Genomic DNA, 13,456 nt, shown 5'->3' with positions numbered 1-13,456 from the left:
CAGGTCCAGTTTTAAATGCCAAATTCTTCCCCGTTTGGAAAACTGACATTCAGTTTTTAAGTAGCAAGTTAAAGGAATGAGGCAGTACTGAGCTGAGGTGCAGCACAAAAGCAGAGGGATGCTCAAAGGATCGTGAAAAACACTACAACCGTTGAAGCTTACAAAGGTTAAACATTCCTAGTCCAGCCTGCCTCAGGAGCTGGCAACTTACACAGCTCCAGCACTTGGTCACACTGATGTATCAGAGCCCACAGTCAGTACAGAAGACAAGGAAACTCTGCATTAAGACATTGCCTTGTTCATATGGATTAAAAACAACCTGTAACGGCTTGTGGGTGAGCTCCCCTGAACCACGACTGCATCCACAGCCCAGAGCCAAGGCACAGCTGGCACTGCAGAGCACAGCCAGTACACACACGTCAACCTAAAAGTAACCCTAACACTTTCCCAACCCTAAGGTGTGTTAATAAAACCACCAACAGATGCTCCCATGAAGGCTTCCAGGCTTGCTCCACCTGGCTCAGCCCGGACCTCTTGTTATGGTTTTGTTATGGTTATTGTTTCCTCACAAAACCATAACACCTCTTCCCACAGAAAGCTCTGCATGTACTGCTCGTGCTTTTTGCATGTAACAGGACACAGAGTCCTCCACGACTGTGAGGAATCTGAAGCAGGTGGACAAAGTGAGACTGAGAGCTCCTACCTTGCTCATCCAGGAGAATGTTGTCTGGCTTTACATCTCTGCAAAGAGAAGCAAAGAGGAACAAGCTGAAATCTCAGTCAGATGACAGATTAACTCTGCTACAAAAAAATATGCAGCTTTTTTATCTACCGATAAATAGTAAGATAAAACCCAAAGCATCCTAATATGGAACGAGTCCCTTCAGACAGATCAGAAGCATGCTTTTCCGGGGAAAAAACAGTGGGAGCAACTGATTTAGGCATCAATCTGTGAAATCAGTACTCCAGGCGTGAGCCCACCCTGAGGAGCCCTCCTCAGCCCAGCCCCAAGCACTGCACGTTGGGCCCCTGAGAGGAGAGAAGTCCTCAGGCACCGCGGGCACCGTTTGTGTGCAGACACTGCCCGGCACCCTGCCCACGTCCCAGCAGGACCCACAGCCCGCCCCACAGCCAGCCGTGAGCCCCACAAGCCCGCCCCCCCGGGCTCCTGCCGCTGTACCTGTGGATGATGTGCTGGCTGCGCAGGTAGTCCAGCGCCAGTGCCATCTCGCACAGGTACAGCCTGACCGTGTCCTCCGTGAACTGCACGTTCTGCTGCAGGTGGTAGCGCAGGTCCCCGCCGAGCAGCAGGTCCACCACCATGAACATGTCCTCCTCGTCCTGGAAGGAGTACCTGCAGGGGTGACCGCCAGCAGCGCTCGCAGACCGAGGGCAGAGCTGCTCGCCCATGACTGCACAGCTCCTCTGGGTACGTGCCAGGGTCCCCGCTGTGAGCACGCGGCAGCCACGGAGTCTGCATCCCTCTGATGGAGCAGGCACCGTTCGCGATGCCGCACTTTTGCTGCCCTAAGCAGCACTGCCAGGGTGAGGCGGCTGCCCCCATTAACTCCTGCTGCCTTCCGAGCACCGTCCTTCACAGGAACCCCCAGCAAGGGACAGGGGCCTCGGGGCTGCCCTTCCAGCACCAGTAAACCACGCGGCAAATACGGGTGTTTCAGCTCCCACCCTAACACCTGGCCTTCACCCAGGGCACACCGCTCCCTGCTTCAAACATCCCATAACAGAGGTCCCACAACAAACCACGGGATCACAGAACGCTTTGAGTTGGAAGGGACCTCCCAAGGCCATCGGGTCCAACTCCCCCACGCTGAGCAGGGACAGCACAGCTCCTTTGGGTGCTCTCAGCCCCGACCAGCCTGGCACCCCACGACCACCACACCGAAACAAACACAGCTCATGCTCATCTCAGAGCCACCGTGGATTTTAAGCTGTGAAAAGCACGACACAGCCATACCTAAAATATCCCTGCATATCCCGAACATGAATTACAAAATGCAAGTGCTAATTTAACCAAAAAAACAGAGAAACAGATTTGTATTTACGGCAGAGGAAAACGCCTCTCTATTTGCAGAGGATCCCGGAGCAGAGTGTCAGCAGTGAGGATCACTACAAAGCAGTGCCCCACTGCTTTGGTGGGGCCCCACCCCACTGCCTGCTCACACTCACACTGCTCACACTCACACTGCTCACCTACAGTGCTGCAGAGCTCCCCAGCAGCACAGTGCTGGGTGCAGGGCTGTGCTGGGAGCAGCTCTGCTGCTGTGAGCTCCCAGCAGATCTCTGTGAGAGCGAGTCCTTCGCTCACTGGGCAGCACACCTCATGCTGTATTTTGTATTAGGAAAAGTTACAAAGCACCAGTGAATACATCAGTTGCTTTGATTTTTCTTGCTCTGGTACAAAAGCTGTCCCCACCCAGGACATGAGTGATCCCCACTGCACTGCCAGGGCACGCACACATGGAAAGGGCCCTTTCTTCGGTGTTCGCATTGCAGCGAGCATCACCTCGGTCACACGGCACACGTGGCACACCAACCCTGCAGCTCAGCTGGTGGACCTCAGCACGCAGCAGCACGTGCAAGGAGGCTCCAGAGGAGAACCAACACAACCGGCGTGAGGAAACCAGACAGACTGCCCGAAAACGCTCGGTGATGTTAACCTGGACGTCCTGTGTGCGCTCCCTGCACGCGCTGCAGTCCCGCTGCACCGGCTCTGCAGGGCCTCCCAATGGGGGCTGTGTGCACAGCTCCCGGGGCAGCACGGGGAGGGGCAGTGGCAGGGGGAGGGGCAGGAGGAGGGGGAGGGCACAGGCTGCCCACCAGAGGTTCACCAGGAACACGTGCTCGATCTCCTGCAGGATCTCCAGCTCCCGGAACACGTTGCGGACCTCGTCCCTCTCGATGCACTGCTGCTTGTTCATGTACTTCATGGCATACATCTTCTCCGTGTCTCTCTTCTGCACAATACACACCTACAGCGGCAGAGCGGAAGAAAAGACTTAGCAAAATGTTCCTTACCCTCATCTGCTGCTCGTGAAAGCGGCTCTCCAGGAGGGGAAGCTCCCAGCAGATTGAGTTTAACCTATTTCATACACATGGCCGTACTCAGCAGGGTCAAACAATCCATTCTGCTTTTGCTGAAAGTGATTGAAATGTAAATGGGTTAAAAATGAGGAAAACAACAAGCAGCAGTGCCCAGCACGGGGCCACGCAGGGTGCCAGCTCCAGCAAGCACGGCGTGGGGCTCACCGTGCTCCCAGCACATCCTCAGTGCTGCTCCCGTGCCTCTGGCTGAGGGAAGCACTAATTATCAAGGTAGCTATTCTGAAATGAACTAATGAGCATTCTACAGCTGGTGTGATCATGTCCATCCTCTTCGTTACCAGACTGCAGTGTGCTGCACGCGTTTCCTTTGGAAAAAGAAGTCTGACAGTTTGCTCCTACAGCCTTCACTGAAACACCACAGCACAACCCAGCCAAGGGAGGCCTCCAAGCTGCAGCCACAGCATCCCACACCATCCCATGGATACCACAGCATCCCATGGATACCACAGCATCCCACAGATCCCACAGCATCCCACGGATCCCAAAGCATCCCACAGCATCCTTGGATGAAGCAATGTCATGGGAAGACCAAAGCTCTTCCAAATGCTCCCGTTAATAGCAATTTGCAAGAGCTCATGGCACATAATGTAACACCATCAGGGACACAATACAGCAGAAGATGACAAAATAATAGGTGGTTATCATTAGCCAGATACAAACATCCTAATTAGCGATACGATGAAATTACGGGGATTATTCTGCAGTTGCCATTGCAGTGACTGCACGAGCAGAGAACCAGATGTGTACACAGCTCTGTGCTGAGGGTGCACTCAGAGCTGGCTCCTGCTGGGGGGCAGCAGGGGTCGGTCCTGCCCGGGGACACCGGCAGCTTCAGGGACACGTGGCACAGACACGGACTGAAACCTGCTGCCTGCAGCTTACATGGGAGCAGCGAGCTGCCTGCTGTGATGCACAGCACGAGCACGACCTGACCACTGCCTCGAGCACACTTTAATAAGCCAAGAGAACGTAACTGCACTTTGTAACTTCCTTCAGCAGAAACGGCCTAATGATATCCCCTTAGGACATGGGCACTGCCACGCAGCTTAGCAAAAACAGGAGCACGAGGAACAGCAGTGCAGACAGCAAACATCACTTTCTGATTTCAGTTTGTTTCACATTAAGGCCAGAAACACAGTGATTTCTGAATCTTCTTCATTTCTTCTGGTTTAGATTTTGACTTTCAGTATCCTTCCACACACTGCTTCCACATTTCCATCATTTGCTCTCAAATGAGAACGCACGGCAGGTTCTCCTGCTCTGTAACAGCAAGTGGTGTTCTCAATTGGAAGAGCACCACCTACATGCAAAGCAACTCCCGATTCAAGTACTATACAAACCTTCAATCTGCTTTCTGGGGGTAGAAAACCACACGAGTGTTCTTCCTCTCACCATGCAGCACTGCTTCACGGGAGCAGAGCACGGTGAGGTGCTGGTGCAGCTCTGTGCATCCTGCTGTCCCTGCACTGCTGTCACCCTCAAGGGCCGGTGCCAGTCCTGCCCTTACCAGGCACGACTGCTTTTGGATTCCTCTGTGACCTGCAGGAATCCTCCCTAAAATACCTGTGGCTGCAGGGGCACGGCCCATGCACACACATCTTTACCTCTCTGCTCTGTTCCAGGTAACAGACCTGAGTGGTTTTTAAGTAAATCTCGACCCATGATTCGAGTAGATCTACAAAGTGAAGCAACACAAGCAGAAGAAGAGATGACTGTGTCCTCATGCTGCACAGCGTAGCCCCTGGCTGCACAGAGGACATTTTCAGCAGATAAATACAGCCGTCAGGAGGAATTGTGCACAATGCTGCCAGATCTGTGATGCAGAAGGCAGGCATCAGCTGGCAGAATATTGCTCAAGACATGGCACATAAAAGATTTAATAGACTCCCAGATACCCTGAGCACTCAGCTGCTGCAAATGGTTTGTATACAGCTGCCTCTGCTTTTATTGCATTAAAGGCACAGAGGGGCTGGAACTTGCATTTGCTATTCAGGACACAAGATGGGCATTTAACATCTCCCATTTCAATCTCACTTTATGGGGCCACAGACAATGACAACAGAAATTGTCATTGGAGCCAAGGCTCATCTCCATCTGAACCCGGGGCAGCCTGGGCCTGCACCCAGCAGCCCGAGCTACAGCACTCATTCACAGCAGAGTACGAAGGGTCACTGACCTACATGATAAAAATAGAGAGGAAAACTGACTCTTGGTTTTGAAATACTCGGCTTAAGGTAGGCATTACCATTGAAGCACCAATGTGTCTGAACGTGCAGCTATTTGTAAAGGCGTCAGAACCCTCAGGGCCTTCTCCACACGAGGCCAATGATGCCCATCACAGCTGCAGCCCCACGCAGAGGTGCTGCTCCCTGCACTGCTGCACTGCACAGCGGATCCCAGCTGTGTTAGCACACCGTGTCCCTGCAGCCTCCACTGCCACAGCGTTTCACCCTCTGCTGAGCTGACAGCAACCCCATGTGTTTCAAGTTTTAAAGGAGACCCTCTGAAGAGCAGAGTGATGGCAGCCAACGCTGCTGGTGCGAGTGCTGATGGATGTCCCTGGCATCCTGCTCCCCTGCATGGCTCACAGGGATGTGTTTTCCAGGGTGACATCTGCCTCCCACCTAACCATGGTGTGAGGTGCAGTGGAACTGGAGCATGGTTGTTTGGGTGCCCTGTGGTGCCCGGGGGACACGAGACATTATTTCTTTGCAGGAAGATTTGTGTTGTTGCTGTCCTTTCCGATGCTTTCTTTCCCCCATCCTCTAGAATTTTGCTGCTCCTTACATTTTTCAGTTGAGCTTGCTCTCTTCTATGCAGGCAGGCATTGCCTTTTCTCCTTGAGAAGCTCAGTAATGTTTTTCCTGCTGATTCTGAGCGAATGCAGCGTGCTGAATTCCCCACTTGGATGAGAAGTCATCTTGCCATTTATTAGCGTGTCCCGACTTCTCCCAAGCTCATTATAATGGCACAGCACACGTTGTCCGCGCGCTCAAACAGAAGCAAGCACTGCATTCTGGGCACTGTCCGTGAAGCAGATAAGTCCTTGTGATTGCATGTTCTCAGCTACACAGAGATTACTTCTCTTCTGCTGAAGCAGATGTCAAATTAAGGCACTGTGAGCCTGTCCTCTGCAGGACATCTCTGCCACACCTGATGCAAACGCCCACAGTTGGGCTCACATCTTCCTTCTGCTTCGGGCACTGGAGTGGTACTTGATCTTCTAGAGCCTCTCAATGGGCTTCTGCTCTTGAGGGACCAGAAAAAGCACTGTAAACCTTCCACAGAAATGTTACTGGATTTGGCTGAGGGCCATCAGGAATTTTCAGGGTGCAAACCTGGATCTTGCTCATTTCGTCTTGAGAGTCGGTGCTTGGCAGCAGCAAGCACTACACACTAACACCAAACTAATCCCACATGAAAGTGAACCACAGGAGGACACTGCTCTAGCTTGTAAAACGCTTATTCAGGCTGGTTACGCCTGATCCAAAGACACTGATTTATAGTTCAGCTCCTGCTGACTTCCCTTGGGGATTATGTCTGGGCTCCTAGACACGAAAACACCCTATTAAGATATTCAGATGGTTAAAGCAAGCCTTACCTCTCCCACTCCACAGAGATGAGAAGTGCTGCAGTGACACGTGGGCCCTGTGCACGATGCACTGATCCCCCGGCACGGCTCAGCCGACCCAGCTGCTCCCCCCAGGCACTCACCTGCTGCTGTGGGCTGCTGCTCTCAGAAATGACATTAGTTCCTAATGACTTCACTGGGTTAGCACGAGAAAAAACACTATTAGAATTTGCTTCTTAACTTTTACCAACCAAGAAAATAGCAGCAAGCTGCCGGACCTCCCCAGAAAGCAACATCCCCAGTGCTGTCACTCCCAGGGCACAGATGGACATCCTCACGCAGTGACCGTGGCAGTGAAGGCCCTCAGCACAGATCTTCCAACACATGGACCTTCCAGTGTGGGGACTTCCCAACGCACGGGCTTTCCAACAGCTGGACCTCCCCAAGTACAGCTCCTCTGCAGATCCTGCCTCCTCCATGCTGCTTCTGCATGGCTCTGCACCAACAGCTGAAACCCTAATGCTGCCAATTATACTTAAAAATGAAAGCCAATGTTCAGCTGATATCAGGAAAGTAATAACAAGGGATTACATCATTCTGAAGGGAAACCAAAAACATCTGACGTGGCTCAGCAGGCAGCAGCAGTTACCCTGTTGTTTCAAACCAATCTTCATATCCATTCTGTACTATGATGGCACTGATGGTAACTGAAATACAATCTTTGTCTGGTAATTAACATCTGTGTAACATTTGTAATTAAAAAGACAATGTTTATTACAAGTGTAGAACAAATTAACATTAAGGATAAAACCATCCAATCAAGTTTTCTGTCGGCATGGCGGGATAACAAAGCTCAGAGCTGTCTTCTAGGTGTAACTGCAGTGCTACCATTAAGGCACCAAGCACACAAACCACGGCAAGCAGCAGGACAGAGCAATACTGCAGAGCTGGAAGCACGGGGCCCTGGCACTGCTGCCCACAGCTGGGGATGCTCCATCCCTGGGGGTACCCGAAGCCACAGATGGGCCCTGGGCAGCCTGAGCTGCTGGGGGGCACCCAGCCCACAGCAGGGGTGGGGGCTGGGGGGCTGAAAAGGCCTCTCCAGCAAAACCATGCTGCACTTCCATGGAGCTATGCCTCCACCCACTTCCCACAGGCTGCTCCAGGACCACGGTCCATGACCAGCCAGGAAGGAGTGCAGGACACAGGCCCTGCCCTGCAGGACCAGCCCTGGTGCCAGGGCTCCAGGTCCTGGGGCTGTGGCTCAGTCATGGCCCCACGCTCTCAGCACTGGGGCTCAGGGCCTCCTGGTGCTCGGAGAGGAGCACAGGGACAAACAGGTGGGCAGCAGTACTCCCGGATGGATGGACAAATATGGATGGATGGATGAAGGACAGCAGGGCTTCCTCAAGTGCAGCTGGCAGGGCAGCACAGCGAGCACGGAGCCATGCAGGCTGCAGGAGGAACCTGATACACAGCAGTGATACTGGCTGATCCAAGGGGAAAGGAGCGGGGGGAGCCAAGAGCCCCATGCCACACTGACCCCAGGGAGGAGCTGCTCAGGGTGGGCTCCTCGGGCTAAAGGGGCTGAGACGTGGCCAGGATGGATGCTGCCACGATACTGTCTGGTCCTGAATGCAAACAGACTTTAAAACAAAAAAAAAGCCCTCATTGCTTTCATTATGCAGCTCATTTATCTGGCACTCCTTCCTGGGAACAGTTTTGACAGTAGTGTCTCTGGCAGTGTTCTACCCAACCATTATCTCCAGCACACAAAGCCCCATTTAAAAGAATGGGACACCTGCAGCCGTGATCCCAGGGGCAATCTGCATAGCCACCTCCTCACTGTGCGATGCTGACAACACTCCTCATGCTGCACAGGGACACAACCCTCCCCATGAGGTGACACAGCCGTCCCATGGCTGTGCAACCCGGGCTGGCCCAGTGCTGCTGGGACCACACTACAGCTACACCTCAACAGCAGCAGCATGTAAATAACACAGCCTCCTCTTCAGAGCCAGGGGGCAAAATCAACACACGTATGCTCAGGTATAAGAGAAATTAAAAGGTATGGAGTGAATGGAAAAAGCCTGTGACTCCTGGAGATGCTCTGTAAGCACAGGGCTCGTGGCCCAACACATCTGCTCTCATGTCCTCACCCCAGGAGCTCATTTTGTTTTCTGTTTCCAAACACCTCACCACATTTTACTCCCGAAGATCTTCACAGAGCCTTACGGTTCTGCTTTTTCCCTTCTGAAAGTATTGCTTTATCACGAGATGGATGAAGGACCGGTGTGCCAGAACACCATAAATCATTAAAACCTCTTTAATTCAGTACTGCTGCTTGCTCCAGCCAAGCTGTAACGGTAGCTGATAAAACTTTGATTCACAGCAAGCCTGTCACTGCTTTCAGGTCATGTCAACACTCTCAATAGAAATCCCTCCCTCGGTTGCTTATGACAGAGATGAAAACCAAGCCTGACCTAAAATAAAAAACACTGTGCAACACAGTGCCTCAGAGCACCTGCCCCACACCGGGAACTTCAGCCCACGTCCTAGGAGTGTGTGTGTGTTCCTACCCTGTGCAATGCTGCTGCACAGCAGCTCAGGGCATGGCCAGCCCTCTGCATGGGAACACACATGGCCAGGAGAGCTGGGGGAAAAGCAAGCACAGGCACAGTGCATGGGCACTCCTGGAAGCACCACCGTAGGGACAGAGGGGAAGGGGGATCCGGGCTCCTCTGCTGCAGGTGCTCAGCTGCAGGTTGGGGCTGGGACCTGGCAACTCCATCACGCTGGGCTTGCACACTTATTCTTTTTGCATATGAATCTTGTTCCTACATTGCTACTGACATAAATAACACGTGAACTAACACAGCCAGCACACAAAAAGTACGGCAGGGAAAGCTCTCCTTGCCAGCTCCTGTACCGAGCAGGTCAGGAGCACAGGTCTTCCACCTGCAGCTATCATGGGATATTTTCCAGCTTCCCCGTACGACTTCATGGAGGGGCAACGCAGCCGTTATCTGCGAGTTATGGATCATGATTTAGAGCAGTTTTAGATGGCTCAGATTAGGCACTTCCCTTTCACATTATGTCGAGGAAATAACATCCAGTCAGATATTAAACAGATGCCTCTATAACTGAGTTTGGGGCAGCAGGGATTATCTACCCGCAGCTCCCAAACCTCCGCAGGCCTCTGTACCTCCTGAGGGACGTGAATCCAGACATACAAAAAAGCTAAGGACGTGACAGCACATAAACCAAGGAACCAGAACAGAAAAAGAAGCACTTGCTTTTTGTTTTGTCTATTTTACCCACCTCTGCCCACCTGCACACCAGCTCTGTGGTTTCATTTGATAGAAATCACTGACATATCTCAAAATGCGGCGTCCTTACTAAACATTAAAGCAACTCGTAAGCAGCCTGCTGCTGTGGTCACAGCCTCCAGCACGGACCCTTGGTGCACCGTGGTCCTGTAGGCCTCCCAGGTCCTGTGAGTCTCACAGGGGATGGGAGCTGTGTTTTGCACTGCGGAGATGGGGAGGAGGACAGCGTGGAGCTGTGCTTTGGAGCTGTCCTTCAGAAACCTGACAGCCAACAGAGTTCAGTACAGCACTCACCTCCCTGCTAGGATGTGCTGGTTTTGATTTTATTTGAAGAACAACGGTGAGAAGTCACACCAACCCGCAGAAAGACCCCCAGAGACAGAGTGTCGTGCCTTCTTCCTGCCTTCTGGATGTGTCCATCCTGGAGCCATCATTCACTCCAGGACGGAGCAATCCATGGATTTCTGTGGAGATCAGTGCTCCCACACGTAGCTCCAGTCTGCAAAGCTGCTCTGAATAACGTCTGAACAGTACACCCTCCCGAGGTCGATGGGCACTGTGAGTCGAGCTTTATATATGGAGCCATCCTTCACTACGGCCATAATTACATCTGTGATGGCTTACACTCCAGTCGAAGAGGCAGACAGGATGAATTTTTTAGTTACATATTTGATAAAACCTGGGAGCAGACAGAAATCTAATTACTTCTGATGAGGAACGGAGAGCTTTATTTAATCTCTGAAAATAAATTACTGCTGAAGCTATTCCTGATCCCAAGGCAAAAACACTCCCTGTGCTGCCTGCAGGACCCTCACCACTCACCTGAAGAGTGAGCACTGTGCCCCACACGCAGTGATGTGTCCCTGCAGCACCAGGATGCAGGGGCAGAGCTTCCCAGGCGAGCAGGAGGCAGTGCTGGTGCTCTAAGTGCAGCCCTTTCAGGAGGGAGTCAATGAAACGTGTGGTCAGACGTTCACGCGGCGTTGGCAGGAGCTCAGTTCACTCGCTGATGTGTTTATCACTGACTTCTTCCAAAGAGATCTGCCCTGGTACACATCTCCCCTCCCAAAGCCCCCCTGTGCTGCAGGGCGGAGCAGCAGGCGCACAGCATCGCACGGACCTGCTCGAGCCACCATGCTGCAGACGCTGGCACCTGCAATGCCAGCAAACCCTGACACATTCCCAACAGGAGGTGGGCAAAGCTCACTTCAGCTCATTGAAACCAGGCAACGTGCCAATGCTACATGAAAACCTCCCAGATTCGGACACCGGGTGTCGGGTCTGCCATCGGGTGGCCAGAAATCAGAGTACGTGCAACCAGCAAATACCTCCACGTGCACGCTGCGTGCTGCACCGAGCAGTAATTATTCCATCAATTGCAGGTCTGGAGCCAGTCACTTGGCAGGACACACGTTTGGGCAGGTTAGAGCCCCATCTGCTCAGAGCTGCTTTACACTACCACATGAAAATCCCCGGTACCTCTCCCTTGTGAAAAAACAACAGCTCAAACCCAGAGCTCGCAGGACCTGACCAGGCACAGCTTTACTCTCCTACTGTGCAGCACTCCCAGCACCAAGCAGCAGAAACATGCTTCCTGCAGCAGAGGATCTACCTACTGCAGCTTCCCATCAGGCACTGCCAAATTCTGGAAAATAGAGTTTTAAAGGCAAGCAGGAGAACCGGGGGAGTCCAAGCACACAGCGGGGAAGATGCCTTCCAGGGAGCAGAGCTGGTGAGAAGCTCCTGTCCTGGGGCACAAGCTGCTGCTGCACCTCCGCGGCAGCATCACCTACCATCTGCCACCACAAGGACAGCTCCTGCATTCAGCTCCTCGTGTTACACCTCAGTGCTGACACAAGGAAAACCCCAGTCCCCATAACTGGCTGTGGGCAGACCCTGTCCTCACCACCATGAAAACAGAACCATACTGCTGCAGCCTCTCTCTGTCTGTGTGATCACTGAAACAGATTTGCTTCTCCGTGGTGCACATGATGAAAAAGGAGGCTGTGAATGGCAGACTTCCCTGAGCCCTGACCCAACACAACGGGAGAAACACACAAGAAGAGGAGCCAGCCTCGCTCACAGCCATTGCTGCCTTATGGTGCTGCCTAGGATCACAAGGAAAGGACGCCCCATAATCCCTGGGGTAAACACAGTCCATATTTACTGTAAGCAACTCTCATAAAAGTGATTAAGGAATATTTGCTGTACCGTGCTAAGGCATTCAAAATGTCCTAAGAGCAGCAGGTACCGTTAAACATCACCTATGACATGGAGTGGTTCATCACTGGACTGGCCAACCACAGGCATGAACAGAACATCCGAAACCCATCAGCTGCTGCTGCTAAGGACTCGCAGATGATCTGGACATCCAATTTAGCTTCAACTTAATTGCTGCCAAATCCTGCATCTGACGCTGAACATCCCATGCTCTTGGTACAATTAACAAGCATGTGGGGGTGTGCTGCATGACGGCTTGTCAGAACACAGGGAAGATCCAAATGCTCACCATATTTAAGCCACTGAGAGATTTATAATTAACACGAGCACAGCAGGGCACATTTTTTCCTCACTTTAAAACGAGACCTTTTAAAGTTGGCTTCATTGGACAGCAGCCTGCATGCAGCTTAGATTGGAGGGGCAGATGATGTTATCAGCATTTAGTACTGAAGAAAGTCCCAGGAAGGAGCTAGGAAGAGCTTAACCAGGAATAGTTCTTTCACACACACCGATGCACGCTGCTCCGGTGTGCAGGCTGAGGGGATCAGAGCCAATCTCAGGAAAAGCTCTCTGAGATCCCGGGTCCAACCTCAGCCACCCCCACCGTGCCCACCACACCATGCCCCTCAGTGCCACATCCCCACGGGTCTGGAACTCCCCCAGGGCAATCCCCACGGACTGCTCCCTCCCCTTGGGCAGCACCCACCCAGAGTCCCCACTGCCAGTGCCAGGTTCTGCAGAGCCATACAGTGTCAGCTGCAGGGAGCCAGCAGCAGAAGCAGGGCTGTCTCCAGAGCAGACACAGCACGGGTGGTGGCTGCAGGACAGCATGGATGAGAGCTGAAGGTTGGGACAGGAGCGGGCACAGACAAGGAGGCAAAAGCAAAGTGGGCACAGCAGGCTGCAGAGCTGTGCCAGAGGGCTCTGTCTGCACTCCGACATCGCCAGCACTCGCTTGGATTTGAAGGAGTAAACCTAGCAAGCACAACAACTTCAGATACATCTCCTTTTCACTTAATGGTAGGCATTTTAAAAATCAAAAGCTTCTGCATAAAAAATTACATTAAAATTAAAGACATTTTATATCATATGTTTCCGTTTGTCTTTGCTTTGTATAGCTGACAGGTGGGAGGGGATGGAAAATAGCTGGAAGAAAACAACTCCCTGGGATGCCAGGGAAAGGCACCATGTCATCCCTGGGGCCGACAAAATT

General features: G+C 52.4%; 2 protein-coding genes across 2 annotated transcripts in view; both read right to left on the bottom strand.

Annotated features, from left to right (window-relative positions):
• The window catches only part of BNIP3 (BCL2 interacting protein 3), a 139,391-nt gene that overhangs the window by 78,140 nt on the left and 47,795 nt on the right, over window positions 1-13,456 (bottom strand). The window lies entirely within an intron of this gene.
• The window catches only part of STK32C (serine/threonine kinase 32C), a 45,464-nt gene that overhangs the window by 3,643 nt on the left and 28,365 nt on the right, over window positions 1-13,456 (bottom strand). Inside the window, exons 3-5 of the mRNA XM_065746429.1 lie at window positions 2,839-2,990; window positions 1,181-1,354; window positions 704-741 (exon numbers count right to left, since the gene is read on the bottom strand). Of these exons, the coding sequence (XP_065602501.1) occupies window positions 704-741; window positions 1,181-1,354; window positions 2,839-2,990 (364 nt within the window). The remainder of the gene's footprint in view (window positions 1-703; window positions 742-1,180; window positions 1,355-2,838; window positions 2,991-13,456) is intronic.

The sequence above is a fragment of the Cyrtonyx montezumae genome, unplaced genomic scaffold, assembly GCF_038088225.1.
Source record: "Cyrtonyx montezumae isolate F1298 unplaced genomic scaffold, pur_monq_1.0 scaffold_4, whole genome shotgun sequence".
In the NCBI taxonomy this organism is placed as follows: domain Eukaryota; kingdom Metazoa; phylum Chordata; class Aves; order Galliformes; family Odontophoridae; genus Cyrtonyx; species Cyrtonyx montezumae.
The sequence above is the reverse complement of the archived record's forward strand: the minus strand, read 5'-3'. Positions and strand labels throughout refer to the sequence as shown.